This window comes from Xylocopa sonorina, chromosome 10 (genome assembly GCF_050948175.1).
Source record: "Xylocopa sonorina isolate GNS202 chromosome 10, iyXylSono1_principal, whole genome shotgun sequence".
In the NCBI taxonomy this organism is placed as follows: domain Eukaryota; kingdom Metazoa; phylum Arthropoda; class Insecta; order Hymenoptera; family Apidae; genus Xylocopa; species Xylocopa sonorina.
Window position 1 is genome coordinate 6,201,141 of NC_135202.1, and position 21,545 is coordinate 6,222,685.

At 35.9% G+C, this 21,545-nt stretch overlaps 4 protein-coding genes across 13 annotated transcripts; 3 read left to right on the plus strand and 1 right to left on the minus strand.

Moving 5' to 3' along the window:
- Nucleotides 1–477: 477 nt before the first annotated feature.
- Nucleotides 478–3,655, plus strand: Ing3 (inhibitor of growth family, member 3). The gene is made up of 6 exons (XM_076903082.1): nt 478–857; nt 1,301–1,372; nt 1,481–1,837; nt 1,913–2,333; nt 2,420–2,618; nt 2,741–3,655. Exons 1-6 carry the CDS (start codon nt 830–832, stop codon nt 2,855–2,857), a joined length of 1,194 nt encoding a protein of 397 aa, XP_076759197.1. The 5' UTR covers nt 478–829; the 3' UTR covers nt 2,858–3,655.
- Nucleotides 3,656–5,405: 1,750 nt separating this feature from the next.
- LOC143428355 (inactive CLIP domain-containing serine protease A3) lies at nt 5,406–7,624 on the plus strand. The gene is made up of 6 exons (XM_076903156.1): nt 5,406–5,651; nt 6,127–6,257; nt 6,350–6,579; nt 6,656–6,886; nt 6,972–7,173; nt 7,252–7,624. The coding sequence occupies exons 1-6, from the start codon at nt 5,543–5,545 to the stop codon at nt 7,414–7,416; spliced, it is 1,068 nt and encodes a 355-aa protein (XP_076759271.1). The 5' UTR covers nt 5,406–5,542; the 3' UTR covers nt 7,417–7,624.
- A 519-nt stretch (nt 7,625–8,143) lies between these two features.
- Ohgt (E3 ubiquitin ligase component cereblon) lies at nt 8,144–11,460 on the plus strand. Its single transcript, XM_076903315.1, has 7 exons — nt 8,144–8,313; nt 8,632–8,750; nt 9,021–9,347; nt 9,465–9,717; nt 9,796–9,941; nt 10,027–10,226; nt 10,301–11,460. Exons 1-7 carry the CDS (start codon nt 8,265–8,267, stop codon nt 10,434–10,436), a joined length of 1,230 nt encoding a protein of 409 aa, XP_076759430.1. The 5' UTR covers nt 8,144–8,264; the 3' UTR covers nt 10,437–11,460.
- A 1,859-nt stretch (nt 11,461–13,319) lies between these two features.
- On the minus strand, nt 13,320–21,432 carry Cnot4 (CCR4-NOT transcription complex subunit 4). Of its 10 annotated transcripts, none has more exons than XM_076903310.1 (16): nt 21,316–21,432; nt 19,783–19,862; nt 19,267–19,561; nt 19,052–19,193; nt 18,774–18,893; nt 18,427–18,692; nt 18,216–18,325; nt 17,414–18,133; nt 16,070–16,258; nt 15,359–15,696; nt 14,897–15,190; nt 14,649–14,760; nt 14,143–14,205; nt 13,785–14,041; nt 13,495–13,645; nt 13,320–13,417 (listed from the first exon to the last, which is right to left on the minus strand). In XM_076903310.1, exons 3-16 carry the CDS (start codon nt 19,494–19,496, stop codon nt 13,410–13,412), a joined length of 3,000 nt encoding a protein of 999 aa, XP_076759425.1. In that variant the 5' UTR covers nt 19,497–19,561; nt 19,783–19,862; nt 21,316–21,432; the 3' UTR covers nt 13,320–13,409. The 10 variants fall into 10 exon arrangements, with proteins under 10 accessions (XP_076759425.1, XP_076759424.1, XP_076759423.1 ...); XM_076903309.1 differs by having other exon boundaries at nt 14,580–14,760; XM_076903308.1 differs by having other exon boundaries at nt 13,495–13,636; nt 14,496–14,760.
- Between the last annotated feature and the right edge of the window lie 113 nt (nt 21,433–21,545).

The following is a 21,545-nucleotide window of genomic DNA, read 5'->3' on the forward strand; positions in this document are numbered from 1 at the left end:
AAATTCATTATTTAAAACAGCTACAGTCCTTCCTTTCGTCTTGAAATACTTTCAACTCTTGACTTTTCAAACAGTTACGTTTCACACGATAAAATCGTGATAGATTTGAGAACACGTGCTCTTAAAATTGCAACATTGTTAGTATCAGAGAATAATTGAATATAATTAACAAAAACGTTCTAGAAATCATTTTATATGGCATACATTACAGATTTAATATTTATGTTGCGCAGAAAAATCTTTAAAAAATATCGAAATATCGAAATGTTTAAAAAATATCGATCTTTCGATATTTTTTAAACATTCGAATGTAGTAAGCATAGACGTGCGTAATTTTTTTCGAAAATAAAAATGTAAAACAAATGGAATAATAAAATTGATTCGACAATAGAAAGTAGTGAAAAGTTGAAGTTTGATAAAATTACGATACGAAAAGAGAATTGTAGAATATTTTGCGCAGGGCACCAAGACTATAGAAAGACAGCCCTGAGCGTTGGGTCAAGATGGCGGATTACAAGGAATAGATAACTGGCCAGTAATAATTCTGAAATAAATAACGCTAGCATAAATGAATAGATTACTGGGCCATTTTAATTCGCGAATATGACTGCTCTTCTACGATATTATAAACGAATCGTTGGCGGATTCGCAACATTTAGAGAACTAGCGTGAAAATGTGGGTACAACAAGGGATTTGGCCGCCGTAAACACGCTTCCGATCGAGTGCTACAATTTTCGTTAATTCTGCCACGGCGGCAAGCACTCCTCTTTAGTAAATTGTAAATAATTGTAAATTAAGCGGCAGGCAACGAAGCGCCAGCACGAAAGGATGCTTTACTTGGAAGATTATGTCGAAAGTACGTAAAAACGAGGCATGCTCTGCTTACCCAGCTTCTCAAGAAAGTTACTAACCTTCCCGAATATACTCCCTCGCGCGAACATCAGAAACGTCCCTCGATGCGAATACTTTAATAGATAAAATACATTCTCGCATATCCTCGTTTAAACGTCGCCTTTTATTTTACTGTCAGATCGAGTATCGCGTCGGATGAGCGATTGCTTGACATATCATTCCACGTAAATTTTAGGTTAGCTGTATGTTTTCTAAACGGTCAATACCTCCTCTGCTGTTACCAATATATTTTCAAGTTGAACCACAACTTGTAATGTTTCTTATGAATAGGACGCGAACATTGGAATTATTGCTCTAATTAGATGAATATCGATTCCCATTGACTATTTAATGCCATTCGGTTTCATTTTGTTTGGTTATGTTGACCTTCTTCCTTTGCGGTTTCAGTGATCGAGCACCTACCACAAGAATTAAGAGACAGATTTACAGAAATGAGAGAAATGGACTTAGGTGTACAGAGTATGTACACCATTATGCAACGTTAAACCTTCAAGACACCATACATTTCTACAAAATGTTGCCGTTAATCTTGTATATAATCCTATACAATGCTCCAATTTATTGCAGATTCAATGGACTGTTTAGAAAAGAAAGTAAAGATGTTTTTTGCAAATGCGAAGAAAATGAAACCTAGCGAGAAGGAAGCAGAATACGAAGCTATTAGAAGAGAGTATTACAAAACGTTGGAGGATGCGGACGAAAAGGTGCACTTAGCCAATCAGATGTACGACTTAGTAGATAGATATTTGAGGAAATTAGACCAGGAATTGCACAAATTTAAAATGGAACTAGAAGCGGATAACAAAGGTATCACGGAGGAACTGGAAAGGAAGTCATTGGAAGAGCTACCACCTACGAACAGTAGTCAAAAAGAGAATCGGTATAGCTTTACGTCTAGTAGGTCGCGAGACAATCACAGTCATTGTATGTATGATAATACCCTAATTATATTTAATTACACGTGGGGGATATGTCTTATAATTATCGAAATTTTTACAGCTCGGGCGGAAAAAAGAAGAGATTCAAATGCATCCTCCACGTCGATAGAGAAACGATTAGCTATAGAAAAAATTTCTCCAAGTCTTCCTGAATCACGACCAGCATCTGCTAATTCAGGACCAATTATCGCTGCTACAAGCGTACTACCTACCCCCACAGCAATCGCGAATCCCGTCAGCTCCGTAAGTTATAATCTCGGTCATATAGGAGCCGGCGGAAATGCCATAGCTGCTGCGGCATCACAAGCGATTGCTGCGACACAGCAGATGCAACACGGTAGACGTACCGCCAGTTTGAAAGCCAGTTACGAGGCCATCAACACTGGAGGCGTACATGCAACCGAATTTAGTAGAGAATTAGCTGGCGCTGCTCAGACAGCCATTGCAGCTATACAGCAGGAAACAACTAAAAAGCATAAAAAGTACGCATCCGTCCACAAACTATCGTAACGGTCGCAAACTTCCGTGACCACCCCCTTTTTTGACTCAGTATTATTGTTCATTTTAGAAAAGTAACGACTGGTGTTCCAAGTTCGAGTGTGGTTGCTGCCACTGTTCAGCAACCGGTATCACCTCCAGTAATAACTACAAATACACAAGTCGCTGATTCGGATAACACAGATTGGACTTATGATCCAAACGAACCAAGATATTGTATATGTAATCAAGTATCTTATGGAGACATGGTCGCGTGTGACAATTCAGATGTAAGCAGAATTTCTTCTCCTTCTTCGTCGACATATATGTAGAAACATTGACGTTGTTCACGCGGAACCTAATTAGATACTATTTTAACGTTTGTATTTAAAGGGTTCTTTATCTTTTACAGTGTCCTTTCGAATGGTTTCACTATCCATGTGTGGGTATCATTGCACCACCAAAAGGCAAGTGGTACTGTCCTCAATGTACATCTTCTATGAAGAGACGCGGAGGTCGGAAAAACTGATTGTACTATAATCAGTGCAGATATAACGAAAAAAAATTGATACTACCTCTTAGGCACTATCCGTCAAGTACCAACTTAGTTAGGAAGCTATTAATTCTGATTTTATATGACTTTTTAAATATGTTTAATGTTTAAGTCGTGATCTTATCTGGTCTTGGTCTTGTCCCGCGAAACTCGAATCCTTTCTGTTTCTAAAGCAGGAGAGAAAGAGAGAGAGAGAGAGAGAGAGAGAGAGAGAGAGAGAGAGAGAGGGAGAGAAAGAGAGAGAGAGAGAGAGCAGTCTTTTTTTTGTACTGCATTTTGTAGGTATAACGAGAGGATCAGATGGTGCAAAAAGTAGGCTTCGAACAAATTCTGTTTTACGAGAAAGGTTTTTGCGCGCGTACAAGTATTGCAAATATTTTTTTAATACTTTTTGCACCATTCTACACCGCGACTACATTAGATAGTTTCTACGAATTTACATTAAAAGGTAATTTCCCCCTCTGGCGACGATACAATTCATCGGGTAAGGCACCAGAGTGGCGAGTTTTCACTGTAAATTTTTCGAAATTTACATTTTTTAGTTCACGCAATGTCAGACTAACTGTCGAGCAATCTTCATGTATTTACGTCCTCGTGTTAGTTCAGACGTGCTTAGTGTCTCGCTGGATTGACGACTGTGCGAGCAATAACGTTCTAAGTGTTCTACGCTTTCAGAAGAGAAACGAAATAAAAAGAAAAAAAAAAACAGGAGAAAGAAGAATGAAAAATCGATAACAAATCTGTGAGAATAATTACTTTCGAGATGAAGGAATGTAGCAACTTGATGTATAAATAAAGCGAACATTGATGCAGATTTATTGCTTGCAGTTATCATTTGTAAATCCCAATCCCAGACTTCTGGTTTCTATCAGTTTTTATAATCCAACTCGATACAGCGATTGTTGGTTGCAAATGAGAATGTAAAGTAACATATGTAAATATAAATAATAAGCACTACATTTTGTACAATTTTAATAGGAAAAGAGCTTTTAAATTTCTTATATCATAAGAATTATAAATTTCTTTAAATCATATTATATTTCCCACTTTAGAGGTAAGAGAGAGAAAGATATATAAGAAAGCTATAAGAAAGAGTGAGACAGATGTTACCTACCTTACTGAAGAACCCCTGGCGCCATCTCTGTGAAAAGTGCTCAAACTGGTCGCACAGCGTTATCGACAGCGAAGTAAACTACTTAAAACTACTAGCGCCATCTCTACGAAAAGTACTGAAACTAATACTCGACTAGTTTTAGCGCTTCTCCAACAGATGGCGATAGTAGTTTTAAGTAGTTCACTTCGCTGTCGATACTTGTGTGCGACAAGTTTGAGCACTTTTTACAGAGATGGCGCCAGAGGTTCTAGAGTATGGCCAGCAGCATCTGTCTCACTCTCTCTTATAGCTTTCTTATATACCTTTCTCTCTTTTATCTCTAAAGCGGGAAATATATAAAAGATTCTAATAAAACTATTGAAATATATATCCCGATAATAGAATTTTGTCACAGTAAGATTACTGTGAAGTCCATTGCGCCACATATTACACAATTTTAATAAGAAAAACGCTTCTAAACCTCTGTTGTATATCATCGTATATATCATTTTGATGAGGATTTAAAAAATATTTTCATTAACTATAATTGTTGGCTCAATATGTTAAACATCTGCTGGGATCTGACGGTTTTAATTAGTACGGAGACAAAGTTTCTCCATTAACAAATGTCATCCTAGGCTACTGGTTAAAAAAAATTAATTAATTAACATATAACAGGCGTGATATGCTAGTGGCACTATGGTGGTGCCCCATAACGTGCTGTTATCGCGTGTCATCACAACCATCGACGAGTACGGACGTATATGATTATGGAAGTGATGTCACACGGCGCAAGGAACATCACAGAGCTCTTACTGTGACAAAGTTGCGTTATCGGAGAATGTTACCATGATCTGATTAACTAACGATCTGGTTAGCCATTATTTGCACCAAGTAAACCGGCACAAAGAGATATTCAACCTTCCAAAACGTGCCATTCGTCGGAAAGGGTGTCAAGCGGTTGAATAACATTTACGTAACTTTATTCTTGCGGTAGTCTCGTATTCGAAGAAGGGAAGTACGGTTGACGGTGATAATTCGCATAGCTGGTCAATTATATCTATGAAAAATGTTTATCATAGTGGACGTCACCGGGACCAGAATGCAAAACTACAGGCAGAAAGGAAAAACCAGTGTAATTGCGTAATGATTCATAAAGCTGCTGGAAATCTGTTATTATGCTTCTTCATTTCACATCTGACCTTGGTCCCCGTTCCACTTCGAAAATTTTACTGTGAAATATAGGGTAACGTTGCGACACTCGAGCATAAATAAAGATGTAATAATTACGATCGGAAGTAATTTGCGCTAAATTGTCCCGCGATATATTTCACACCGTTTCATTGTTATGACAAGGACTATTACTCTTCTATTTATAAAAAGGCCGCGTATTATTTTCGTTCCGAAAGAATGTACCAGTTAATGCGCTCTTTTACAACGCCATTAGGGTATCTACGTTTGTATATAAATAAATGGTAGATAACGTTCGCTCGCAGAAACTCCCGTCATTGTGAAGCTGTAAGTAATCGGGGAATTGACTTTCCTCAGTTTCAGATATTCGCTCGATCATGTATCGCTTACTGTTTACATTGTTTTTCGCGTGCACACTGAGGGTGTACGTACTGGCGCAGGATAATAGGATCGTTTTTGACAATGGGCCAACTGAATCGGTGCCAAGTACGTAAAAAATTCAAAAGTTGCAAATTTTTACTATTTCTAATTTTCTGACGGGTTTGAAAAATATTAGAAATGAAACTAGCCTTTGTTCTCAAACGATTTAAAAGCGGAGTCCTCTCTTTTTTAACGCACCGGAAGTACCTGCAAATTCAATTTTTCAAGCACACGCGCGCAAATTAGTTCAAATTATATTGCAATGATATTGCAATAATTAAATTTTCTTTAAGGAAAATGGTATATTGAACAGATTTGTTAAAATGCTTATTAACAATTAAGATGGTAAACTGCTATTGGTCTTCTAGGTGCTTTTAAATTTACTATAACTATTTATTTTAACTATTTTCTATAACTCTATATATATATAAGTTAAATTATTAATATCACTTTTGACTGATAATTTAAAGTAAATATATGGCTTATAAATTTCGATTAGAGTAGAATGTTGCAATATAAATTTTGGTATTTTCTATCAAAGATAACAATGGCAACAACAATGGCAACAATAATGGCAATAACAATGGTAACAGTGGTATGTCGTGTCGTTGCGTTTCAACGAGCAACTGCCCATCCACAAATTCACAAATTGATATTCGAATTGTTAATACAGTAAGTATTAAACACATCCGGTTTAAGAAAATTTTTGTAAATTAAGTGATAATTTTCTCGAAGGTATATCAATTTATTTGTGATATTTCAAGGCCCCCAATTGTGGCACTGGACAAGTATTTTGTTGTTCAGAAAATTTAGTTGACCAATCTTGTGGTGTCAGAAAGATAGCAGAAACTCCACACCCAGAAGGCCAAGCTAGTTACGGTGCATATCCATGGCAAGTTGTACTTTTAGAAACTAACAATGCTTTTGCCGGTTCCGGTGTGCTTATCAGTCCGAATCATGTGCTAACTGTTGCCCACAAAGTGTCATCTTATACGTAAGTAACTCAACTTTGTGTTTCATTTCAATTCCGAAGGAAACTTCTACTTTCATTTTCGCAATATTTTTCATAGGAACAATAGACTTAAAGTGAGAGTAGGAGATTGGAATGCAGCAGCCACCACAGAATCTTATCCAACTCGGGAATATTCAATCAAAAGAATGACCATACACCCTCAGTTCAATTCCAATACTCTTCAAAATGATGTGGCTGTAATCACATTAAATGACACTGTTCCCATTTCAAGCAGTCCTAACATTAATACTGCCTGCCTTCCAACATCAGTGCCCGCAGCTCGTACAAGGTATGCGCGTAAGAGCTTTACAGCATTAAATTACATATAATAATTGTTTAGGAATATTTAATAAAAATATATGATTCCCTTTAAGATGTTGGGTATCGGGTTGGGGAAAGGATGCATTCGGTTCGAACGGTAGATATCAAAATATAATGAGGGAAGTAGACGTGCCAATCATTGATGAATCTACCTGCGAAAATGAACTAAAGCGAACCAGGCTTGGACAATATTTCACGTTAATTAAAAGTAGTTTCGTGTGTGCAGGAGGGGAGCAGGGAAAAGACGCATGCACGGTAAGCACTGGCTTGATATTAATTTGTTGTAGTAAGCTACTTCTTCTCATAGTTCTAACCTAATCGAAATTCTTTTAGGGTGACGGTGGTTCGCCATTGGTCTGCCAATCTGCAAGTGGACAGTGGCAGGTAATCGGAATGGTCGCATGGGGTATTGGCTGTGCCACAAGCAATGTTCCCGGTGTCTACGTGAATGTATACAATTACATTTCATGGATTACGCAACAAATGACTCAGACGTAATAATATGAAGCATAACAATCATCGTTACACTGTCCAGCGATTAATTTATTTCGAATATCGCAGTATGTTATTTATGTACTCGTATTCCTCTGTAACATTTACACAGCTTTCTAGAGATTTTCATTTTCCTAACATTTGTACAAGTAAACTGCTGTCCAAATATTTATACAGTAATCGCAAAAAGTATTCTTAGCCAAGACTCTGCGTTTCGTACCTTAATATAGTTATTAAACGAGAAGAATAATAAACTATACTTGAAAACATAATTACCATACAGCTGTTACAAGTTCATTTTTCAAATTCCTCCAAATGATGGGACAATAATTTCATTAATTATAGTTTACGTTGAGGTTATTTCCCTGATAATCATTTCCACGTAGTCATCCACGTACATACATTACGATAGTATTATACTCATATTATATTCGTATAATATATCTAATTGTTTACAAACGAAGACCTTACAACTGCATTTCGCAACCGCATTCTTCCTTAAATAATACAAAATGTACGGCTGGCACTTGAAGTTTCACATGTAAAATAACCTTAATACAAGCTTTACGAAAAGACGATTCTCATTTTTTAAATGATATTTCCCTCATTAACGGGTCACTCGTAAGTCGAAGCGAATCGAAAACACTGGAAATCCCCGAGTTAAATGACAAGGGAATAACAGACACCAGAACTGATACAGATTCGAAGTGAAACTGCGTTCATGGAAACCGGAAAGTGCGTTCTACGTAAATACATACGTAGATAGAGGGCTTTATCGCATTTGACGTTTACGCGAGGAAAAGGTATCGATTGTTTACAATTTTTCAGACCATCAACTCCCGAAGTATACGTAAATGACAATGGACGCAAACACAGATGACGATGAGACACATAACGAGATAGGTACGATCGTTTCGCTATTTACATTTAAACGTATTTAATTGCGTTGGCGAAAAAAAAAAAAATTGCAGGTTATGTATCGAATGTTCCGCATATTGTTACAAATTATGCGGATCCTTCCTTGACGATTACCCGTTAAATTTAAATTGTATCCTCGGTGCTTTCGTATTTTCACATGCGCGTTGTCATTGCGAGAAATTAGCATCGTTACGTTATCGTGTTATCTTTGCTCATAGCTACAGGTTTCTCATCTACATATATATATATATATATCTTTTTTTTTGTCAGAGTAAATATAAGTTGAGAGCATTTATTTTGTAGAATTGGCCGAAGAAAATAGGCAGAGCAATGTCGAGGAGGATCATTCGGAAGAGAATACAGATGAAACATCTGTGTCTACCGAAAGTACTTTTGACTTGACATTACCAGCAACACATTCTGTAAGGTTTCAACAAGTTCTCATAAGTTTCCAAGTATTCGCTTCTAACTTTATATTTGCATATACACCTTATTTTATAGAATATATTTCTCCAGACTAAATTAATTTATTTAGTCGTTTGTTATAACGATGGCATAATCGAATGATCATGATTTCTATATGTATTGTAACTGTAAAAGAGAGAAGTTAAAGATCGATCGACTAAATGAATTTAATAGTTGTAGTATTAGTAGAGTTCAGTTGTTCTAAGTATCGATAAATCGTTTAACAGTATTTAGGACATAACTTGGAAGAACTGAGGGGAAGGACAATATTAGATGATGGATTATACGTGAATTTGCCATTGTTAATAAAAGAATCTGTTATGTTATTTCCTGGGCAAACACTACCGATGATTGTACTTGAAGCACAGACAATTGATATGATAAAGGCATGCATTGAAAACGATCGAACGTTAGGTGTTGTATGCATATACGATAAAATTGTACCGATAGGTACAACTGCAGAAATATATGAGTGCATGTACGATCATCAAGAAGGTTTCCGCTTAAAAGCTAAAGGTAGACAGAGATTTAAAATTCTGCGTGTTATAATCGAGGTAAAGTATCATTAACTTCTTGAAATAAATTTCCTTTCAATCGAATCAGAATGGATTGATTGAAAACTGAATAATTTCATAGTAAATTGTTAACATATCTATTTGTACATTTATTAGGGCTACGATAAAATATCAGCTGATGTACAAGTGTTACCAGAAATAACGCTTGGGCCACCGTTTTTGGACGAACGTTTGGCTTCGTTAAATCACCTACGGATACATCCAAAAACCGAAGAGGATTTTAAGAAACAAGAGAAAGTAGAAAATTTAGATGCTGTAGTAACTCCGTGGCCTGGTTGGGTGTACCGACAATACGATCCTTTAAGACTTTCGTTAAAAATACGGCAGCGTTTGCAGTTTATTGAAAACAGTACGTACGCACGTTGTAATGAACAATTTTTATGCGCTATTAATATCGGTTTAATTAAAAATTTCTTGCGAATTTCAGAAGGAAGTGGTATACCAGAAGATCCTGCAGACTTGTCGTTCTGGGTTGCGCAAAATTTATTCTTAGACGACTATGAACGGATCGTTTTATTAAATTATGATTGTGCAATTTCAAGGCTACAGAGGGAAATTAAATACCTACTGAACGTATGTGTTAGTCAAAAGCCTTATAGTAGATCTTATTGACATACAATTAAATACTTTTGGAATTAATTAAGCCTTAATTTTGTAGGACAAAATATTTGTTTGTTCTAATTGTGATTCCTACATTGGAAAGCAATCGCACATATTTCCAATGAGTAAAGAAGGCCCACAGGGTACTTACTGTAATCGTGCTGGAATTATACACGAAACTGTGACCTTATATCATGCGCAAGGCCTTAGGCTTTCAAGCGAAAGTGAACCGTCACTAGAATATACTTGGTTCCCAGGGTAATTATTTCATTCATAATTTTCATTTTACTCTTCCGTGGATTACTTTGTAACCAATTTTTTTTTTACGATAGATATGCCTGGATAGTAGCGATGTGTAAAAATTGCGATGCTCATATGGGATGGAAATTTATAGCAGTGCAAAATAATTTGAAACCTAAGACGTTTTGGGCCTTGACATGTAAGAGTTTGAAAAGTAAAGAGAAATGAGCAAACCAAATACCCAATGAGTACATTAAACCAAGTTGGTTTGATGGTTAGTTTAAGACACCTGGTGCATATTTATGATAGTTTGTTAGCGTTATATCGCTACATGCAATTGTTTGTGCTGCCCAATTTCCTTTAGCTTTCAGTAATATATAACATTATTTTGCCCGATATTGAAGGAGACCATGAAACATAATATCCAAACGGTTATCTCCCATGAACTTCCAATCGACTGAAGTACAGTATATACAAATTTTGAAAATTATGAATTAATTTTAAAGCTCAATACGTGAAATTGAGAATAATACAAAAGTGCTAGTTCATTTATATGCGAGTTTATGTCACGCCTGTAATTGAATTAAAATGAATATACGGTGAGTCATGAAATTACATGTGCGAACGCTTATACACACATTTGCAACTTTTAACAAGTGTAAGCATTTGAAAATTCTCGCGAACCATACAAAAGCTATTTAAAAAAATATATATATATATGTATATTGATTGTTATTTTCGCATAAGCGGTTTACTCTGATCCATGTGTTTTCTTGTATTTCAATATAATTCATAACTTAAATTTTTTATGTAATTAGTCGTTATTGGGGTTGAAAATTCATCCCCAACATTGATATAGTAACGCAATATGAATTTTGTTAACCCGATTTTTCATATAACGTCTCGAACTTGCTGCTATATGTAATAGTAAACCTGCATACAAACGTTTTATAATGTAATGTTTTCATTCAATTTTATGAAGCGGTGGAAAGAAATCGTTGCAAGGCTAATACAGAAAGGATTTTTTCTTATTAGCGTGTACATACTTTTTCTTTTTATATCATTATTCGGGAAATACATGTACATTTGCAAAATATGTTTAAACATCCCGTCATTTGTCACTAGACTGAAGTTCAGTGACTACATACCTATATACAAATTATGAACAGACAAAAGTTATAATACACGTTACTGGAAATATAATATTTTGTTATGTGTACATCAGAATTTAATAAATATGAATTTAACGTGACACATGTGGTAATTTTAAAATTTCAGGCCTCATAACTATTCTAATGTAAATTGAAATGTTCAATATTCAACAATGATCGCCGGACATCTGTTTACAGAAATAAAGAAGTTAATAGAGACACATATTCAACGGGAAAACAGAAGGATATTGTAAATTAAAATGCGTTTCTTCATTCATTTCTTGCGCATGTCGTATATTTCTCGATTACCTTAACTCAATTAAATTTGTTATAATTATATCTTTATCTCAATCATTCTTCTGTATATGTATCGCGTTTTTCATTTAGTCGCATTTTATCAGCAGATATGTTAAACAATCTGCCACAGTTTTAATCATTCGACGATAACGCGGTTCGTATTATAGTACTATCATTCAGACATATTTCGTTATATGTATATCGTAGTCCTTTTGCGTGTACTCGAGATTCGGATACGTCGATTCTTTCTTTTGTTCATCAGTTTTGACAGTTGCTCGTCGTTTCCTGAATCCTATGTGTATCTGAATACTATTCTCGATTCTCAGGACTTTTAATTAATTAAATTTGAATCGTTCATACGCAGTTAGCTGATTATATAAATGCGACAAAGTATTTGTTAGAAATTATATATTCGTCTGGCATGAGCATTGTTAACTACTTTTTCTTTAAATACATTAAACAGTTTCTCACATTTTGTTATTTGAAGCATCGCTATTATAATCCTCCTTCTGTTTTTATTCTTTGTAGTCTATTCTTATATTGCGTGTACATTTAACAGAACAAAAATTGTTTCAGTACCATCTTCACGTTTTAAGATCGAACGAGCTCGATGGATTACAGAATACTGATGAGGCTCATTCGTATTGATATTGCACAAACATCCTATCCTGTATTAAATTTGTCTTCAGACTTCGGAAGATCGAAAAAAACGAGTATTAGATATAAATTTCAATAAGATGACTGATTCAAATCATGGGAACTAAAAATTTTCAATTACGATTTCGGATCTGACATCCTTCCAGAAAAAACAATAATTGATTGCCTCCTTAAATTTGTTTTTTTTTACATTTCAGTTTCTTTTATTAGCATGTATCTATCTGCGTATTTTCACAATAATAATACATATTTATAATACATATATAACAGAAATCTTTTGTCTAGGCAACAGACAAACAGATAATATTCTGTTAAAAAATTTGTTCTAATGTTTGCCAGTATATAAGCCACTTTATAGTATAAAGGTAATTATGCCACTATATTTTAAATAAAAAGACGTGTTACTTGTCAATTGTTTTTTCTTCGGTAACATAACGTATATCTCTTAGTCTTAAAAATTTGTAAAGAAAAATTTATTAATCCACGAAAAGAAAAGAAAGATAATCCTTTACGCGATCTCTTGTGAAATTTTTTTTTACTCTTGATAAAAGATCTTTTGAAAATGTTTATTTACAGAAAAAAAGCATTTCTCTTGTGTCGCTTGAATATTGTTTACTTGGATCCGAGTAATATATACACAAAAATTTTAGTTTAATTATAATTACCATTGTAAGTTCTTATTTAACATGTTAGTTATTAAATCATGATCATGATACGTTTGATGCCTGTATCGTCTCGATCTACATAAACTTAACTTGTAGCAAGACTGCCAGACTTGTAAATAGTTCGAATTTACTATAGATTAAATATGAGAATATTATCATGAACGTAGGATTATATTCGTCGCATATATTCGGATGTATTCGTTAAATCATATTCCCAGTATTTTTTTCTCAATACTTGCTTTTAACGATAAATATTCATCCAATGAGAATAAAGTATCAGAATAAAATTAATTGAAAGATATAGACACGGGTCAGGAAAACGTACGCAACAGACTGTCGGGTTTTTCTTTTTTTATCGTTTGCTGACTTTCATCTTGTCTCGTATAGATGTTTTATCATTCCACTTGTACACTTCGCGTATTCGTATTTATTTATAGATCTGTAATGAAGATTTTTAGTATTACGTTACATTAATGGGAAAAAGAGACATTTTTTATTCTCCGTCCATGAACTTACTTTCGATTTCCGATCCTGCAGAGATAAGTTTAGTGTGCGGCTGTGCAGTTGTGCTTGGTTGTTGATTACTCAGCTGTCCCGTAGTCGCTGGTGCGGCAAAACCTGGAGGTGGTTGCATTGCCCAATGTTGAGTTGGTGCGTTCTGTTGTTCCTTACAAAATGATCGAAATATAACGTTCGTTAAGTAACAAGAGTACGCATATCGATCGTTAAATCGAACATAGCAATGTACGTTTCAATAAAGTCATTTACATATTGCGTGAACAAAATTATTCTAAAGACTTTGGTACCTGTTGCGCATTATGTGATACAGCGTGTGTAGGATGAACATGTGGAAACTGCCATGTACTAGTAGTTTGGAATGGAAGAGGCCTAGAACTAACGATAGCTGGATCAATCGAAGTCCAGTCTGCAATAGGTCCAAAGTTATTCCATCCGCCTTTTTGATGCAGCGCTTGATGATGAAATTGTTGTTGTTGTTGTTGATTATTAATATCACACCAATCCTTAAGAGTATACACTGCATCGCCCGCGCACTTACTAATACCTGTTTTGAATATCAATCAGGTCACGAATATCAGTCATAACTCGTGTTTGGCAATACAGCATGGTGTTTAATGATTAATATTGATTATAATTGGGAAGTACCTTGCGAATTCAGAAGGGGATTCCCATTTGGAAGATAGGCATTTTGCTGTGGTGGTTGTGCTCCTGTAAACAGCACACTAGACGAATGACTCATATATAAATGTTATATAGATTTTTGCAAAGTCACAAGAATTCACTTTTATACTTGGATAACACTGTTGCTCACCACAAGTACACATTTACTCACACTGGCTTACTATTTCCAATTTATACAAAATAAAAAAGAAAAGTATATGCGTTTATACTTTTTAAAGATATTGGACAAACGTTCAATCGGCAGACGAACAGAGTAAATATAAAACACGTTTACAATCACCAATACAAACTATTGACGGTATTACGAAAATACTAACCCGAAAGAGCATTGTTCGTGGGAGCTGGTCGCGGTATACCAAGACCAAAAGAATTCATGTGATTTGGTGTAGAACCAGGGAAACCTGGTGGTGGAAGGCGACTACGTTGTCCCAAGCTGGCAGCTACTGTACTCTGAGCAGGACTTTGCGTACCACTTTGTAATAAATTTTGTGGAAGACGAGACAGCAGGGAATGCGACTGTTGGAGAACTTGCAGGTTCTGCAGATGTTGGGCGTGTTGTTGTAAATGTGCTATATGGGCAACCTGAACAATAATCATAAATAATAATACGATAAGAGGGTGAAAATAATTTGAACAAATTCAGACTCGTAATAAAGTTATAACTAACGAATTAATATATCTCCGTTTTATTATTATGCAGAAAAAATGAATAAGTTACCTGCGGAAAATGTTGTTGACCAAGGTTTGCAATATTTTGTTGATGTTGTACCCTATTTTGTTCTTCCCGTTCTCTTTGCTGTTGTTGCTGTTGTTGAAACAACCTCTGTTGTTGGATTTGCATTTCATTTTCCATAAGTTCAGCCAAAGCCTTTTGCGTTTCGTGAAAAGGATCAAAACCTAGATCGTCGTCAGCCTTTATATCTGAACCGGACTCTTTGTGATTCCGAACTTCGTCTAGAGTAGCATGACCGTTTTGTTTTATGTATTCACAATTCTCTTGATTTTGTTGTGCCTTAGAAAATCATATTTATCTTTTTTATTAATCACACTCAGTACTACAAGAGTAATTAAAAGATTTATATAGATCATTCTAATGTCTCGTCAATATTATGTTAAGTGCATTACTTTGTAGTCAAATGTCAGATTGTTTTTGAACGTGTTAGACAAAGAAATTGCTTACCTGCAGAGCAAGCCTTTGTTGCAAAGAATTTTGTTGAAAGTCAGCCATGAATTTAGACGCAGGGGAATTAACAAGCAAGCTTGACGTAAAAGTAGTAGAAGGCTCTGACAGTGTTGAGTATTGCAGATTAGTGTAAACTTCCTCATCTACAAAACCATCAGAATTGAATGCTACTCCTGGTGAACTAGAAGGACTGGATTTTTGTACAACATGATTTGTTCGTGAGGTTTCAGGTTGAAAACCAAAAGCCGCTTGCCAATCTTCGCTGGACCGAACCATTGGCAACGAGTCGGGTATAGAAGCTAAGCCTGTGCTCGTCCAATTCAGGTTTGGATTTGCTGCATATCCAACAAAAAATTAATTGTAACGTTCCCTTCTATATTCGATTTTACAAAAAATAGATACTATCTTCCCAAAGTTTGGAATCATTTACCCAGTTACGTTCGTACAGAATCATTCTCAATTTAAAGTTAACGCTACAAATATTAATAGCATGTTTTCTAGTTGTAGTGTATTTTTGATTGACAAATTGAAACGTACAATGATTCCAAAGTTTTGGTTCATAGCATAAGACAAACGAGGGTGAGATAAATGAAAAAATTTAGTCAAGTTTTTCTTATCATTCTTTACGTGATGATATTGCTGATGATTGTTAATTGAAAAATCAATGCGTGAAAATCACAACACTAAAAAGAAATTGTATGTACATGCCTGTTAAAGAAGTAGGTGGCACTGAGGTGGTGGTAGAGATTTTCTGGAAAGTATTTGAACTGAAGAAACTATTATTGTCCGTCTGAAAGATCGATCGGTGATTGAGTTGCATTTGAGACCCATTATGTAGTCCTGGTGGTGGCTGTTGATTGGCACCTTGTGATGAATTTGTGCTAGCCGGAGAGGAACCTAAAGATGACACGCACAAATCTCTACACTACGAAACGCGATCAAGCTCGTTTTGGTAGTGTACAAATGCCAGAATAAACAGCTTGTAAACACTATTCCTCTCTGCCACCACTAATGAATCTCAAGAATATGTAAATACATGTCTGGAAAATTTGCTTACCATGCCACAATTGAATAATCAAAAAACAATTAAGTTAATTCTCTTTATATACATATGTAATCATAAATATATAAATATACACGTAAGATAGATACTGTAAAAAGTTTTTATACATATCGATTTTCCAGACACTTGATATGTATATATGTGCCCAAATGATGTAACTTGCAAGAAGGATAAAGTCAAGTGTGTACAAAAACACAAAAACGGTCACTATTTTTTTTCAAAGAATTCTCTTTATTTTGGCATATATCTATAACTATTTAAATGCTATTCTACAGTTATGAGACATAGCCATATAAGACACTTGCATGTCATCAATATACTATACATTACTTTGAATGTTATTGTTTCGTGTGCTTGATGTATAACATACAGCGTTATAAGATAGAGTAGGCACAGATTTAGAATGATTTGTGATTTATTACAAATATTCTGCATGACATATGATAGTATTAATTTAAATGATCTAAACATTCTAACTAATATGTATGTAGCCTCTTATGAACTTGCCATAAGTAAATAATATAAACTTTTTTTCCTATTTCTTTTGAAAATATATATCTATGAAACTTTATTAAACTACAAAAGTGTTTTTAAAAAATAAATATGTTGAAAATTTGTACAACGTTAAATATAACTGAAAAAGAACACATTATATCTCCTAATATTATTGAAAATTATTATAAAAACAAATAACTGGATATTTATACTCCAAGTATTGAAACTTAAATGATAAAGTATTTGCAACAGTTCGCGTAATTCTATAAATGTTTCGTAAAATTTATTCATAAACTCTAATATATATTTTGTAATAGTAGCTATATTATAATAGAAATTTGTTCTCACTTTGTTCTCTTTTTTTTTCATACATATGCTTCTGTTTAATGTTATATATATGTATATATATATATATTTTTTTTCAGTTTTATATATTTATTTTAGAAGCAGAAAATCAATACATATAGAAATGATCACTAATATAAGGAACTCACCTAAAATAGCAGCACCATTGTTCTCCTCGCTTGATTCTGCTAAATGTTCCACTTGGTGATTGACATTCGAATCTTCTGTACTCGAAATTGTGCTAGCTGGTGTGCTACCTTCGCGTTGTTGATCTGTCTCACTATCCGAATGCCGACGCTCCCCGTTTTGCACCACTCCATTTATTTTAAGTTCTTGAGATTGTTGCTGCTGTTGTTGTTGATGAACTAATTTGGATCCTTTATTATTTTGTTGCTGTTGCGATTGCTGCTGAGACGGTGGCTGCTGTGGTTGTTGCTGTTGTTGTTGTTGTTGTTGCTGCTGCTGCTGTTGTGACTCCGATTTACACTTATTACCCAATTTTTGCAATACATCACTATTCGATTCAGAGGTGAAATTTCTAATATCTTTTTGCTGTCCGTTAATTTGTGACTGTACATTATTTTGTGTACCGATAGAGCTAGATTCTGATCGAGACGTTGTCCGTGTACTGTGTTTCTCCTTGTTTTGACAATTTTTGTGTTTGTTCCGCGCAGCCTGTGCTTTACTTTCACTATTACTCTTTCCCCTCCGTATATTCATATTTTCACCTTTATTATTGTTGTTCTGTTGTTGTGTAGAACCAGACGACACATGACTCGGTTGATTTGTCGTACCACTACCGTTTGTTATGTTGTTCTGTTGCGATGTTTGCGATGGCGGTGATAATTCTTTACAATTTGTTTGTGAACCTATAAAACGTAAACAGTGTAATTAGCGGACCGAATATATTTACATTTTTGGACGTGCACGTTATCTTAAAGAAACATTTACTATTTGTTTGCCCGGTTTGTAACGATGGCCAAGCTTCTTTGGCTTGAGAATTTGAAGTTCCATTCTCTCTAACAATACTGCCTGTTACTGCTGGTGACGGTGTAGGTTTTCTGTATATAATAATAATTATTTCTATAAATAGTAGTTTCTTTTACTTTAAGTATACATATATAATTAAATAACTGTTATTTTTGCATACAAAATAAATTACCGTTGTGCAGATGCGTGTGACGCATGTAACGATTGCACAAGTTTACGTTCGTATTCCTGATGTTTGCCCTGATGCATCTCTTCCTTCGTAAACGATGCCTCCTGGTCCCCAAGATCATGCAAATACATACAGTCCGGTTTTGGGCAAGGCTGATTACGCATAAAATGTGAACAATACTTTGTTGTTCCTAACGATGTTTTAATTGTCCGACCATCCATAACAACATTATTCACAGCCTCTATAGCACGTAGTGCATCCTCTTGACGCTAACGTTATTAGATTTTTAGATATAATTAACAATATGTTTAAACGTATTTCTACTAAAACAGGTAGATTGGGCAACTTACTTGATAAGTAACGTAAGCTGAAGCACTAGGACCTTGAGACCCCGCATAGGAAGTGCTCTGATTTATTACAACTTTGTGAATTTTGCCAAATTTTCCAAAATATTCATGCCGCTTTAGTATCTGAAATTTTATTGTTCATAAAGTATACGTTGATCCAAACGCATCTTAGGATACACAAATATCTCACTATTTATAAAAAATATACTTTTTTAAAAGTACATCCGTCTCTTAACGTAAACGTATATATATAATTTATGTCACTTTTTACATCTACTTACGTCAGCATCTGCAAGTCTCAATGGTAATCCTACTACAAATACTAGATTCTTTTGTACTACTCTCACATTCGCTAGATGTTTACGGTTCTCTGTAACCCTTTGCTTACGTTGCTGATCTTTTAATCTTTTTTCCGCTTTTAATCTGATAGAAGAACAATACATAGCAGACAAATATATATACACGCATCATTAATGTCAATTTATATGTTACATACCTTGCAATTTCTTCCATACTAAGAGGTTTAAAATCGGCAGGATTCTCAGAATAGGCCTTCCGACAGGCAGGGCATAAACCATTTTCATCCGTACGAATTCTGTGCCAGCAAAAACGGCATATTTGATATCCACAAGTGCATGGAAAGAAATTCAAATCGTCCACTTCCAACGGTTCCATACACAAGGGACATTCCACTGCGTCTTCTCCACTTTGATTCAATACTGACATTTTTGTTTCTAGCTTTTTATATTACACGATACAGTAAGTTACCAAGATTTTCCTATCCGTCCGTCCTGTACACAAACAGAATACGTTTCACATAAAATGTTCACAACGACGCCGATTGTAAACACAGGCAAAATACCGCAGTAACTTATCATCGAAACTGTTTGATCTCGGCGATCGATTTAACAACAAAATGTACACAATAACACTGGAAACGTATGGGAGGTGCGTTTTAACAGAAAAGCGACACCATTAACGTTCATTCTTAATGCAAATTCGTTATACGTACTTGCAAAGTCTCCGCAATGTCTTGATGCTATGTAATTGACTGTACTTGTAACTTCTTACACGCTAATATTCTTGCACAATCTGGAACAAATAATGGGACGTTAAAACGTTGTACAGCAAGAATGTTATGAGTCAGACGTGTCACCGAGAGGTAGCAGCCGTTTTCGTGCAATTCCACGTCGATCCGCGGCCGCGAGAGAGAGAAAGACCACGACGGCGAGACAATTTAAATATTTCACCGTTGATGCGTAGAGGAAGTTATTTTCGAATTCGATCCGCGTAGCAGAAGAAAAATCGGGAACGGAATATTCGGGCCCGCGGCAAAATAGAACTGATAAAATACGTGGTGTGTGTGTGTGCGTGCGCGCGAGGGACTGTTTGGCTGACAGATTTGAGGAACAGTTGGAAAGGAAGGCCCGTTTGACAGGTGCTGTCAGACGAACCGATAAACGCGGACAAAGGACGCTTTCGATTTTTCGGGGTATTTGAGTAATTGCCGTGTACGCCCTACGGTGAACGGTCAGGATGACAAGTTTTGTACGCGAGGTTCGTGAACGACGACGAAAAACTTGCGGTAGGGCCCACCGTCTTGTTAACTCTCCCACTCACTTTCTCTCTTTCTCGCTCTAACGGCGAGACACGAACTATACGAGAGGGCGACGATCGGACGAAACAGCTGTTGGTGGCGTCGAGAGAAGCGAACGAAACGTCATAGAGCGAGTGAGAGGTACTACGCCATAGCGGAGACCTACGTGAAAATCCGTGAAAAGTCACCGTGGTGGGGCATGACACGTAAATCCCCCGGAGCTTCGAATAAAACTATCCGCGTATGCAAGGACGATGGTCTCGACACGTTTCGCGATACGATTTTGAAGGGGGGAAAAAGGCTAGTGGCGAGCGAGAGAATGAGAAATGGAAGTAACGAAAGGAGTGGCGAAGGGAAAGAGGGGGGGAAGAGAAGAGAGAGAGAGAGTGGGAGAGTGCGAGCGAGACACGAAGAGAGGGAAAGAGAGAGAGAGAGAGAGAAAGCGATAAATAGAGACACAAAAAGGAAGACAGATAGAGCAACGATGCCATCATTCGTTTTATCCCTTTTTAGCCAATGGACGTTGTCTTGATTTTGCGCGTGAAAGAAAAAGACTCTCACCGATTATCTGACTTTGTAGTGGCTACTTTTTGAGAAAAAAAAAAGAACCGTATTCCTAGCCTGAACGCAAACAAGTACAGTCCCCAAGTAATGCACAAGTTTCCTCGTATGTTAAATAAATGAAAAATAAAATTGCGGTATCGCGATTAACATAGAATGGTTCGCGGCGAACGTCACAAAGGATTGAATGATCTGCCGTCGAAGGGGTTGCTAAATACCCTGGACTGGTTACAGGGTATACCTGGCTCGTTTAACCTTAACTTCGTACGATAGAGTAACTGTTCGACGGTCCTCGGTAATCGAAAACCGCGTGCCACTGTTCTCGTCGACTTTAAAGTTATATACACGCATTCGTCAATCCAAATTCCTCGGCTCTTGTTTACTTACGTTACAACTTTTCCACTAACAAATCTCTTTTCTGTACTGGGAAATTTTTGTACAGTCTTCTAGATCTGGTCGCATGCGCACCGCGACTGCGCAGAAACGGACGTTACATACTGGTATTTAAAGAAAGGCGCAGAGGCGAAGGATTCTGAAAGCGCATGTCAACCAAAATTTCGATCAACGTTATCCTACACGCCGTCCTTTTTCACTCCAAGTTCCTTCTTATTCACCGC

What these genes read in the sequence shown, in the direction of transcription:
- Ing3 (XM_076903082.1), top strand. Translation starts at nt 830, where the DNA reads ATGCTTTACTTGGAAGATTATGTCGAAA. An exon ending in AATGGACTTAGGTGTACAGA is followed by an intron (nt 1,373 to 1,480) that starts GTATGTACACCA and finishes AATTTATTGCAG; the next exon opens with ATTCAATGGACTGTTTAGAA. An exon ending in ACAACTAAAAAGCATAAAAA is followed by an intron (nt 2,334 to 2,419) that starts GTACGCATCCGT and finishes TGTTCATTTTAG; the next exon opens with AAAAGTAACGACTGGTGTTC.
- Ohgt (XM_076903315.1), top strand. Translation starts at nt 8,265, where the DNA reads ATGACAATGGACGCAAACACAGATGACGATGAGACACATAACGAGATA. An exon ending in TGAGACACATAACGAGATAG is followed by an intron (nt 8,314 to 8,631) that starts GTACGATCGTTT and finishes TTTATTTTGTAG; the next exon opens with AATTGGCCGAAGAAAATAGG. An exon ending in GAATATACTTGGTTCCCAGG is followed by an intron (nt 10,227 to 10,300) that starts GTAATTATTTCA and finishes TTTTTACGATAG; the next exon opens with ATATGCCTGGATAGTAGCGA.
- LOC143428355 (XM_076903156.1), top strand. Translation starts at nt 5,543, where the DNA reads ATGTATCGCTTACTGTTTACATTGTTTTTCGCGTGCACACTGAGGGTG. An exon ending in GCCAACTGAATCGGTGCCAA is followed by an intron (nt 5,652 to 6,126) that starts GTACGTAAAAAA and finishes TTTCTATCAAAG; the next exon opens with ATAACAATGGCAACAACAAT. An exon ending in AGGGAAAAGACGCATGCACG is followed by an intron (nt 7,174 to 7,251) that starts GTAAGCACTGGC and finishes AAATTCTTTTAG; the next exon opens with GGTGACGGTGGTTCGCCATT.
- Cnot4 (XM_076903302.1), bottom strand. Translation starts at nt 19,496, where the DNA reads ATGTCAGTATTGAATCAAAGTGGAGAAGACGCAGTGGAATGTCCCTTG. An exon ending in AACAAAGGCTTGCTCTGCAG is followed by an intron (nt 15,191 to 15,358) that starts GTAAGCAATTTC and finishes TGATTTTCTAAG; the next exon opens with GCACAACAAAATCAAGAGAA. An exon ending in GTCAACAACATTTTCCGCAG is followed by an intron (nt 14,761 to 14,896) that starts GTAACTTATTCA and finishes ATTATTGTTCAG; the next exon opens with GTTGCCCATATAGCACATTT.